Source organism: Gossypium hirsutum, chromosome D08 (assembly GCF_007990345.1).
Source record: "Gossypium hirsutum isolate 1008001.06 chromosome D08, Gossypium_hirsutum_v2.1, whole genome shotgun sequence".
Lineage (NCBI taxonomy): Eukaryota > Viridiplantae > Streptophyta > Magnoliopsida > Malvales > Malvaceae > Gossypium > Gossypium hirsutum.
This window is the reverse complement of record NC_053444.1, coordinates 15,279,619-15,292,217: the sequence shown is the minus strand read 5'-3', so window position 1 is coordinate 15,292,217 and position 12,599 is coordinate 15,279,619. Positions and strand designations below refer to the sequence as shown.

Genomic DNA, 12,599 nt, shown 5'->3' with positions numbered 1-12,599 from the left:
GGCTTTCTTTTGATAAATCATTGAAAAAAATTAATTCCATTTCTATTTTTTACACATGTTTCATAATTCAAAATTAAAACAATCTGATAGAATTTTTTCTAAAAAAGTGTAGAAAATAATAAGTAGGTAAGAACTACTTATCGGAGAATATTGTCAATTCATTTAATATCATTTTATTATCCTATAAAAACTTTAGGTTTAAAATTTTATTTTTTGTTTAGAATAAGGTGAAAAGTTAAAAATTAAAGATAAAATCTACAACATAATTTTTCTATAATTTAAAATCTATACTTATCAAACAGTCTATTTATATTCAAAAATTAACTTTTAAGTAATATATAAAACAAATTTTATAATTTAAATTTAATATTTATTTTTCAACACTTAATTTTTAGATTATCAAGCACCAACTTATTTCAGATAATTAAATGATTCAGTTGAACTTTTTTTTTTTTGACCCTTTCTTTTTAAGCATGAGGACTTAAGAAATCAGGATCTTAGGAATTTTAGTACGTTACAATTGTCAAGAGGAGAGGTGAGTTGACTGAGTTCGTGGGTACAAATTGAAGATGTAAACCATATACAAAATCAATTGAAGAGTTCATCTTCATTCATCGGCTACCGCAGTGGTAGCTAGATGGAACACGTACAGGCATATCCTCCGCCGGCTACACCAAGTGCTTACCCACCTTTGGCTACTCGTGTTTCCGTGATTGGGCCTCAATACTGCTACCCTCAACCAATAGATCTGGTTGTCGTCAGAAAGGTTTTGACCATCAGTGAGGGCAAATTTGCTGTAACTGACATCAATGGCAACATAATGTTCAAAACCAAAGGCAAATTTTTCAGCATCCATGACCGTCGCCTCTTAACCGATGCTGCCGGAAATCCCGTTTGCACTCTTCGACACAAGGTTTGGTTTCTGTTGTTCAAGTTTCTCAGACATAGCTTTATTTTAACACTACATGTAAATTTAGCTACCTTGATTTGTTAATAGATAATGACCGTCCACGATAGGTGGCAAGTATTCAGGGGGGAAAGCACGGAAGAAAAAGATCTGATATTCACAGCGAAGCGATCATCAATGATCCAACTCAAGACAAAATTGCATGTGTTCTTGGCAACCAACCCAAAAGAGGATGTTTGTGATTTCAGAATGGAAGGAAGCTGGCTGGAAAGATCCTGTTTCATTTATTCCGGAGAGCGTAACACTATTTTGGCTCAGGTACTTCACACCCTCTTCCTACGATTTAATTACACATATACTCTACTATGGCACACCACAAGTATAAAATAATTTTATATAAATAATAACTTTAATAACTTTTTAGAGGTTTTTTCAACTAAGTTAATGTTCGGCCGATTCATAACACCAATTTACTCAGAAGTTTAAATAATAGAATAGATCTTTGTTAGATATATTTTCTATCATGCAATTATAAAACAAAATGGTTTTAGGAATTGACATTGACAAGATTCAATAGAACAATTATTGAGATAATGTTATTTTTAATGTTCAAAATATTGTTACTATTATTTTATTTTAACTAAATTTGTTATTATCTTTTAGTGAACATTCACAGTCTTTGTAGTAAATTTTAGTTAAGCTTTAAGATAAGAATGATAACTACAATACAGATAAAAATTAAGAATAAAAATAATGATATAAACACAAATGATTGGTACTTACGATATGGCTTAAATAAAATTTTCTAGTTTACATTTGTGTAACATCCCTTATTTAAGCATTCAAGTAAGAAACGAAAGAACTTATTATTGAGGCTAAGAATGGATTAAATACTCATAGGAAGAGTGAGTCTAGTGGTGATATGAATAATAATAAGATAAGAGAAGAACCGATTAAGAAAGGAGGTGTTATCATGTTATTATTTATATAAAATTGAGTAAGGGGTCATATACTTATATATATTTTTAGAGATTTATCAAAGTATAAAATAATTTAAATACCCTCTAAATAATATTTATTGTTTTGTAAAATAAATAATTTTTTGATAAATTCAGTAAAAAGTTAGAGTTTAATTGATGAGTGACATAAATTTAATCAAATGCATTATAATAGTATACTAGATTTTGTCACACTTTCAATTAAAATTATATGTATAAAAAATAATAATTGAGTTATAAGTGAAATAGGAAAATAGTTATGTTTAAATATTTCTTAGGCATGGGTTAGATTTTTTTTATTTAATTATTAGATATTGCATTTTTAGTTGTTTTATTTAAGATTTTCATATAAAAAATAGTAAAAAGACAAAAATATCAATATATTAAAATTCAAAGCTTAATTAAAAAAAAGGAATTTTAAGTAATTTTTTAATTCAATTCATGTTGAGTTGACTAGTGACATCAACTCAACAAAATAGTATAGATAGATAGATACATAGAGGTGAAAGTATTTAGGAGATCCATGTATTATTGGGGCTATATCAAATTAATCCCTCTATTATTAAATGGATCAATTTAGTCCCTGTACTACTAAAAAGAATCAAATAAGTTCAAAATGCAAATGAGTTAACATTTGTTGTTTTAAAAAAATATCATTTGTTGTTTAACAAAGGTAGTAATTTTTTGATGTTTTTATGGTTTTGTAAATGAATTTTTTTTAAATGAATTACAATTGGAAAGAAAATTTAAAATATTTTGCATAAAGCAATGCTAATTATCTTTCAATTTAGATTTATTTAATTCTTTTTAATAGTATATAGATTAAATTGATGAATTTAATAATAAATAATCTCCCAAGTGCTTTAACCGATATACTAATATTTGTAAGATTGTATTTACATAGGAATAATGATATGTATATGTGTGTGGGTTCTATATGTGTGAGCACTGCAGATGCACAAGAAGTGCAGTGTTGAAAGCGAATTCCTTGGGAAGGACAAGTTTATGGTGACGATATATCCGAATGTGGATTATGCTTTCGTGGTGGCTCTCATAGCCATCCTTGATGGGATTAACAACGACGACGATTTTGAGTGATCACTCGTCAAAATTAAATGATGCTATTAGAACTACAAGTAACTGTGTCTTATGTGATCAGTTAACATAAAGGAGGAAGACCTTTTGCCTGCTTGATGCTTAATCTATTGAAATCTACTTTTTACTATAATATGTTGTTATCTACATTTTTGACTTCGGCTTGTTTACTTCTCTGTGTCTTACCAATCATCTTTCACTACTATAACATATTAAGAGGAAACTTGTTTTATGTTAATTCATGTGTTCATCAAAATGTTCACTATAATATGTAGTTATCTACACTTTTGACTTCGGCTTGTTTACTTCTCTATGTCTTACTAGTGAGCTTTTACTATTGTAACATATTAAGATGAAACCAGTTTTATGTTAATTCATGCGTTCATCAATAAGAACCTTAGCTAATTTATAACTCAGTAGTATCTAAACCTAAACATATATTAGAACCCAACATCTTCAAAATGTGATAGATTTTTGAGTAATATTTTTTAGAACCTAACATATTCAAAATTCATATCGAAGGAAGATTATACTAAGATATTGTTATTTTTGATGTTGTAAATTTCTCGAAAAAGTAATTAGTTATATTCGAATAATAAATGAAGAATTAATTAAAGTTAGAGAATAATAATTGATAACTTTGGGTCAAGATTATTTTGGAAATTGAAAGAGATTATGGGGGAACCTAAATTGCATTAGTTATATTCGAATAATAAATGAAGAATTAATTAAAGTTAGAGAATAATAATTGATAACTTTGGGTCAAGATTATTTTGGAAATTGAAAGAGATTATGGGGGAACCTAAATTGCATTTTCACCATTGTGTTAAAAAAACTTGGTGTCAGTTAAGCCACTTAATGTGTGTGTTTTCAATAAGAGCCATTAAAATGTGTAAATGACACATTGTGGCTAGGTACTAAAGTGTGTAATAATTAAAGGAATTTTGGTGATATGATGCCAAGAAATCCCACTATAGCATGCTAATTGGGTTGGATAAGTGGAGTGAGGCTGCAAACATTTTACTTTGTTTTGGTACAAAAAAGAGAAAGGAAAAATTCTACCCTTCAATAAATAGGCAATTTAACCCTACCATTGGGTAGGCAAAAGAATCGAGGTTAGTGGTGAGTCTTGTTATGGTATTTTTGATTACCAACTCGAACATAACTCAGACCACTGACCCGTAACTAGAGTTTGGGCCCGATGAGATATATGCATTAAGGGCTCACGGCAGGGTTTGCAGGGAGAGATCACGGGTACAGTTCGCATGCCCCTAGGTGCTCGCGAATAGAGAGTGGAAAGTCAAATTAATGAACTTGTGAACCCTTGGGCCAGTGAACACGTTTTAAGTCTAGAACAACATACATATTGACGTGCAATAAGACTTACCTAGGACGTCACCTCAATGAATGGTAACCATGTCATATAGAAATTTGACTCTCCTCAACTTAAAGGACACAACAAAATACTCAACAATTTAGTGCGGTGAGCGTGGACAGACTTCCAATCAATAGATTTCTTTAAGTTTGAAAAAATCACAATGGCTTACCCAAATGAAAATTTTCCCATTAATCTTTCATCCGGACAGGCTGGAGCCTTAGGCTCTGGTGGCCAACCCATTGGGATAGATTTGTTTGTCAGCTACTTTGCTTTCAAACTAGAAAACCTGGGTAATATGGCTTACCCAGGAATTTCAAACTTGTTTGATTTAAACATTCCTTCTGGCCAAGGGTCACCACTTTCTTCTGGTCAGGAGGTGTCGTCGCAGCAGTTTCTTGCTCTTCAAGAGTTGAAGACATTCATGTAGAAAAAAGGGCCCTACATAATACACGATTCGAACAGAAACAAACATTCCACCAGGAACTCTTGAAGCAAAATGAAGAGCTTAGGAGAAAGGTATAATTAGATAACTCTAAGGTTCAAAAGACGATCTTCTGCGTGCTTGATGCTTAATTTCATGAAACCTACTTTTCACTATAATATGTTGTTATCTACACTTTTGACTTCGGCTCGTTTACTTTTCTTTCTTACCAGTTAGCTTTCACTACTGTAACATATTAAGATGAAACCAGTTTTATGTTAATTCGTGTGTTCATCAACAAGAACCTTAGCTAATATATTACTAGTAGTAGCTAAACATGTATGCTAGAACCCAACATATTCAAAATTCGGATCGAAGGAAGATTATACTAAGATCTTGTTATTCTGATGTTGTAAATTTCTTGAAAAAGTAACTAGTTATATTTGAATAATATAAGAAGAATTAATTAAAGTTGGATAATAGTCATTGACAACTTCCGGTAAGGACTACTTTGGAAATTGAAAGAGATTATGGGGGATCTAAAGTGCATTTTCCCATTGAGTTAAAAAGACTTTGTGGCAATTAAGCTACTTAATGTATGTTAAATAAGATCCATTAAAAGGTGTAAATGACACATTCCGGCTAGGTGTCAAAGTGTGTAATATTTAAAGGAATTTTGGTGATGGGTGGCAAATGATAGTGATGCCAAGAAATCTCACCATAGCTGCTAACTGGGCTGGATGAGGGGAGTGAGGCTGCAAACATTTTGCTTTGTTTTGGTACAAAGAGAGAAAGGAAAATTCTACCTTCTGAAAATATAACTAAATTGCAATTTATCCCTACCATTGGGTAGGTAAAAGAATCAGTGTTAGTGGTGAGCCTCATTAATCAAATAAGGCTTGCTGAGACATTTAAAATTAGGTCTCAAAGTATGGTAAATTAAGAGAATAGTGAAGCTAGGTGGCAAAGAATTTGGAAGCCAAGCAACCCCACAAATCAAGGCACTCAAGGCTAAATGAAGGTGAGATTGATGCTAAAGCAATCAACTAACATTTGACAAAAAGTGAAGGTGAAAAACTAAAAAAAAATTAGAGAAAGCCTAGCTATACATGGAGGAGGAAAAAATATTTCTTTTCATTAGTTCTTGCCTATGATTGTAGTGAATCCACCATACAGTTCAATTAGTATAGTTCATAATAGAAGGAAAGTGTACAAGTGAGGAGATTGGTGGTGGTAAAAGCCAAAAATTCATACCCAAATTATTAAGGAAGATAGTTAATTAAGTTTGAACTGTTTAAGTTTTACTTGTAGTACTAAATTCTATGTTACTTAGGAATTGTGAATAAGTATGGTTATGTGTGGAATTGTGTATATGTACGTACATTGAGGAAGGAGAATTGTAGTGAAGTCTAAATGACATCCGGATATGACAAGACGAATAAGTGGAAAGTGTTAAAAGAAATCTGAATTATGCCAATTTACTATTTAATAATATTAGGTACTTGAAGAGTTGGAATTGAATTAAGTCTTAATTGTGTTACGTGATTAAGAAGGGAATAAATTGGCACTTTAAAACATGTGATACTCGAATATGCTTACTTGTGGACAGATAAGATCAATCGCATGGTCGAAATTTATATAGGAGTACCAAAAATTTAAGGGTTCCTCCCTTTTTCCTAGTAAGATTAAGCCCAATTTCTCATTGGCATCGTGAGGGCTTGCGAACTCTGTAGGCAACACGTTGACAATATTCATGCCATGCAAATTATTAAAGGGTCAACAGCCATTGGAGCTGTTCTCTAGAAGATAATATTTTAAAATATTCCTTACTATCAATAAGTCCTCGAGTTGCAGCACGCGACCCTTGCTTAGCCTTGCGAGTTGTGTCTTCCCAACTACAGTGGTGATGGGTTAGCATTGCATACACATGATCTTTGCAGCGCTTTAGATATAAATTTGAAAATTGTTTGCGTATTATGGATTCCCACCCTTCTCAAGAAGTAAAGTATACAAACCCTAAGCCACTTCCATGATTAGAATATTATAATTGATAAATTTGTTGAAGGACAGATAATAGTAGAAGCTTGTTTTGAATAAAACAATCAACGAAATAAGCAAGTAGGATCCACCATGAAAAACTAGCTAATTGCCCCACAGTAATACAATACTCACTAAGAATAGTATCGAGAAAAGGATAGAGCGGAAAGTGGAAACCAGCCTCTAATACATGTAAAGGTAACAAGAAACCCCTCATCTTGTCGCTTAATCTCCTGGCATATTCAACGATAGAAAAATCATATTCAAAATTCGATAATTGAATACCTCGCACGGCAAGATTACAAATCATCTCTTCCAATTTGGTTTTGCATTGATAACAGGCTACCTCCATAGGTGTATAGGTCTCACAATGCTCCTGGCTACTACTATTTTCATCCATGAACCTAGAACCACAGGCTTGGTTACCACAACCAGTACGGCTACTGATCAGCCGTAATTTGATATGGCAACTTAGGCTTTCCTGGTATAGTTAAGGAGCTTATTCTTAAACAAAGTATCATCTTTTTCGCAGCTTTTTGTTAGTTTTAGATTTTAAGTTAATAATTGTAAATACCTTGTTTTTACTCATTTTGAGACACAATTTGGCCAATAATGCCATTGGAGGTTGTAATGTATGGTTGAGTGATGCAGAGATGTAATGGAGGCTGAAAATGAGCGAAAACGACACCAAATAAGAGGGTATTGCGATATCCAAACCTTAAAATTTTGACACTTCCAATAGACTTGAGATTAGAGACCATCCTTCAGTGGTATTGTGATATCCACCCTCCAAGAAGACCTCCAGGTTAGAAACTATCCAAGGTATCGTGATATCTTCTTCCTTGGTATCACGATACCGATATCGTGATGGAATAAAATTAAACAAAAAGGGTAGTCTTTGTCCACCCGAGGAACCAATTAGTTAAGGTCTGCTAAAGGGTATTTTGGACACCAAATTGGATCAGAATAGTTGTTATATCAGCCAAATTTGGTTGAGAGAGAAAGGATGCCACATTACCTTAGTTTAGGCTTAATTTTCTTTAGGTTTTCTCTTAGATTTGCTTATTCTTCTTCTACGGTTTTTTATTTTTCATTTCCTCAGATGTAGATTTTACATTCCATAACAACTTTTCTTCTTGTTTTTGTTGTTCTTAGTGTTAGTCAAGTTAGTTATCATTGTATCTTAGGTTTATTTACATTTTTAGTCCTTATAGCTTGGTTGTAAGACATTTTCAAATTTAGTTTAATGTATTTCAGTTTTTTTTTATTTTGTATTTGTTAAAGTTTTTTCCTTTTATGTTTATTGATTTTGATTTTCTTATTGAATGTTTTTCTTTACATTCCTTTTAGATTTTCTTGCATAAAAATCTCAACTTCTACATTCTTCTTAAGCTTTACTTTAATGGCTTCTTTACTTTTCATTTCCATGGTTGTTCATTTTATTTCTAGTATGAGTAGTTAAACCTTTAAGGGGGTTGGTTGATGGAGATGTGATGAGGTGACTTTTGGATGAAAGAACAAATCATAACAAATTGGACCAATTTTAATGAACTTGAAAACTTAGGATTGACGACCCTAAGGGAACATTAAGGCAAGTGAGACTGGGAGGAGATCTTGTTAAGCACCAACTCATTAGTCCCAGGTTAACCGGTGAGATCGAGAGATAATTCAAATTAAATTATCTAAATTGGTAAACTGGAGACTGAGAGGTAAAATGAAGCCATTTTAGGAGTTTAAGCGATTTCAACCCCTAATTCAATGATTAGTAAACCACATCAATGTCAACCAACCATTGATTGTTATTTAATTATTAATTTAGTAACTTTGCATGTTTTACAATTTAGTCCTTACTAACTAGATAGTAAAGTAGATTAATTTCTCTTAATTTTATGGTTTTTCGTAATATAGCTTTTTTTGATTTGTTGGTTAGACTTTTTATTTTACACGTACGTTATTTAGAAATTGTTAAATCCATGATTCTCCTGGGTTCGATCCTTGAAATATTTTAGTGTTCCAGTGTAACAATACAAATATTACAACTAACCTATCACGCTTACAATTATACACGATTTTTATATCTTACTTTAATTCTCGAGTGTCGATCCATTTTATCTCTCTCCCATTGATTGGGAGGGAGACGTTCAAGTTGTTGGTGCCATTGTCGGGGAATCAATGTTTGATTGAACTATTTTTATTTTTGTTGCGTGTACTTAGAGAGATAATCGACAAAATTCAAGGTTATAGATACGACTTTGTTTTTATTTGTTTTATTTCATTCACAAGTTTTAGTTAATTTGCTTCTCTCTTGTGCTTGTAAGAGGTGTTGTGTGACTCGGACTGGTAATAGTGTCCTACCATTTGAGCTAGAATCAGAATGTATCATTACACACGCATGGAGGGTACAACACCCAAGAGACACGCAACCTCCACAAAGAGACAAACCCGTAGAAGATCCATGAGTAGAAATTCAACCACCACCACACCCACCCATGGAGCAACGTACCTTGTGCGACTATGCAATCCCAATCTTGATGTTGTTTGAGGTAGTATTAATCACTCGATGATTAATGCTAACAACTTCGAAATCAAACCGACAATGATCCAAATGATACAAGAGAACCTTCAATTTCAAGGGTCAATGAATAAGGATCTAAATCAACATCTTAAGAGATTTTTAACCATTTGTGATGCTATCCGTCTTCAGTTATTCCCTTTCTCTCTTACTAATGATGCACTTATGTGGTTTGATTCAAAATCGGTAGATTCCATCAACACTTGGGATGAGCTGACAAACAAGTTCTTGACAAAAAATTTTCCCCTGAACAAAACAATTAAACTTTGTAAGGGTATTATGAATTTTCAGCAATTGGAAAGGGAGTCGCTATACAAGGCTTGGGAGTGCTTTAAACTTATGCTATGTAAGTACCCATACCATGGATTGCAAGATTAGTTGCAACTTCAAGTTTTTTACAATAGGCTAGATGGAAATTTCCGCTCAAGTCTTGATGGAGCGCCAGCGGGGGCATTTATGTTAAAGATATATGTCGAGGCTTGCCAACTCATTGAGGACATGAGAATTAAATCTTATATATGATTGACTGAGAGGTTCATGTGTATAGCCAAACAATCGACTGTGAATGCGATCGGTAGTGAGGAAAAGTATCAAAAATTCCTCGAAAGGCTTAACCAATTAGAGATGAGTTTGGCCAAGGCACAATTCCAAAATCAACCCTTTCTATCCAACTCTAATTTAGGACATGATGGTGAAGGCGCTATGTGTGGCAATACTAATGAGGTCAACTAAATGGAGGCTAACTATATAGGGGATGGAGGATATAATCCATACACCAACACGTATAACCCAAGGTGGCACGACCATCCGAACCTTAGGTGGGAGAGAACCAAAGAAGTCCCTCCAATCAAGGATCCTAAAACCTTTATCCTCTTAGACCAAATGCACCTTACCAACCTCCATTATCATTTAGGGTACCCCAAGAGCAAGAAAGAAAACTAGTCTATAGTAGTGGTCCTCTATTGTCGATTAGGGTAAGTAAGGTAAAGGAAGGTTTGCATGTGGTGCAAGTTGATGTGTGTCAAATTCGTGGTCAACTAGACCAAGTTTTGTAATTGTTGCAAAATAATCTAGCCTCTACCATTCCTAGTAATACCAAGCCAAACCCGAAAAGAGAAGAAAAAGAACATGCTAAGGAAATTACTATTAGATCTGGGGTTGTGGTTAAGGAACTTATCCTACCAATTAGTGGGGAGAAAGAAGTGAGTGAGAAGGATGATAGTACCTGCACTCCTAATGTTAAAGTTGGGGTGGGGGAGAAGAAAGGACCTAAGAGTGAGCCCACATAAATTGAACTGAGGATTGAACCACTCCAATACCACAACCAAATCTGAAACCCAGACCCTTTCCGAGTAGACTAGAAGAGAAAAGGAAGCGAGACAAAGAGGAATTTCTAAACTTCCTTAATATGTTTAAGGCTTTGAATGTTAACATCCCATTCCTTGAAGTCCTATAGAAAGTGCTGACATATGCAAAATTCCTTAAGGAAGTGATGTTTAGGAGAAAGAATATTGGGAGAGAACAGCAATTTGGTCTTACTGTCGAGTGTATCTGTTGAGTCTAGGAAAGCCCCACCAAAACTCAAGGACTCAAGTAGTTTCACCATCCCCATAGAGATTGGTGGTGTAAATTTTAGAAAGGCACTTTGTGATCTTGGAGCGATTATGAACTTAATGCCCTTATCCACCTACTGTAGGTTAGGTCGAGGTGACCTTAGGGAAACTTCAGTAACCCTCCAACTAGCAAATAGGTTCCTAGTTTACCCAAAGGGATTTTTGGAGGATTTTTTAGTGAGAGTTTGACAATTCATATTACTAGTTGACTTCATAGTTCTTGAATTTGAGGAAGATTTAGAGATACCAATTCTATTAGGGAGATCATTCCTAGCTACCTCTAAGGCCACCATAGATGTGGGAAAGGGAAAGATGACAATGGAAATATGTGGAGAGGTAGAGACCTTTAGGTGTGTGGAACTGAAGCTTAAGGTGAAGAAAGTTCTCCCTAATAGTGAGCTAGAGTGTCAAGTCGTTCAAGTAGTGTCCAATCATACGACTAACAATGTGAAATATTTGAAGTGGTGTATGTTTGTAGGTTCAATACTGAGGATGCAAGGCATCCGAGTAAGGAGATGAGGCATCATGAAGAGACTATCAACGAATCACCTTGTAGGGTTAAAGAAAATAAGACGTGTGTTGGTGCCCGCAACCCTTGCAAGCATCACTATGAGGGTGTTATGTATCACCCCGGAAGAAAATTTTAATTTGCCGCAAGTAGCAATCGAACCAAAAATTTATAAATATTGAGATTATTGAGCATGGACCCCACATTCTTTATATATTTAAATATGATTGTAATTTATGTTGTTTTAATTTTGAACTTGGTAGGTCAGATTTTTGGGAATTAAGAGAAAATTTGACAATTTGTAACTATTTTAGGTTTTTCAGTGAAATCGCGATATCTAAAGGGGGTATCATGATTTCTCGAACAGTTTCGATGGGGGGCCAAAAAATGTTCTAAGCATCACAATATTGAAACTTTGGTATTGCAATACCCCTGAAATTTCAAAAGTAAAAAAATTGGTTTTACACAGTGGTATCGCAATACCGAGCTCTCGGTATCATGGTACCTTAGACAAAATGGATTTTATAAGGTATAAAAATAGGGGATATCTCGATATGCATCCCTGAGTATAGCGATATCTGAGCCAGGTCAGGAGATGCTCGATTAAGGTATTGTAATAAGCATGTTTAGATAGGTTTTTTAAGCCTCTCAACACCCCAAACACATCATTTCTCTTCATTTCCTTGCAGAATTTCCCAATCTAAACCCTTCAAAAACTTTCCCCCTTCTATTCTCTCTCATTCTCCCTTTCAATTTCTTTCATTTTCTTGCAATTTCTATTTTCCTTTTCCCTTGTCTTGACTATTTTCCTCCTTTTGCAGTTTTTTCTTTTTCCATCGCTTGGGGAACACTAACTTTTTCAATTCAATCAATACGACCATGGCGATCAAACCAGTTTAAGTTTTCTTTTCATTTACTTTCTTATAATTGTTCATGTTGCTTTTATTTTCTTTATTTTTTTATTTTTAGCATTTAATTTTAGGTTTTAGTATTGTTAGTTTAGTCTGTTGGTTGATTGCTTGTGGTTAGTTGGTTAGTTTTGGATTGTTTGTTTAAAATTAAGAAGATTA

At 33.7% G+C, this 12,599-nt stretch overlaps 1 protein-coding gene across 1 annotated transcript; it reads left to right on the top strand.

Annotated features, from left to right (window-relative positions):
• The first annotated feature begins 605 nt into the window (after nt 1-605).
• On the top strand, nt 606-3,238 carry LOC107918610 (protein LURP-one-related 15). Its single transcript, XM_016848206.1, has 3 exons — nt 606-913; nt 998-1,225; nt 2,860-3,238. The coding sequence occupies exons 1-3, from the start codon at nt 638-640 to the stop codon at nt 3,001-3,003; spliced, it is 648 nt and encodes a 215-aa protein (XP_016703695.1). The 5' UTR covers nt 606-637; the 3' UTR covers nt 3,004-3,238.
• Nucleotides 3,239-12,599: the final 9,361 nt, after the last annotated feature.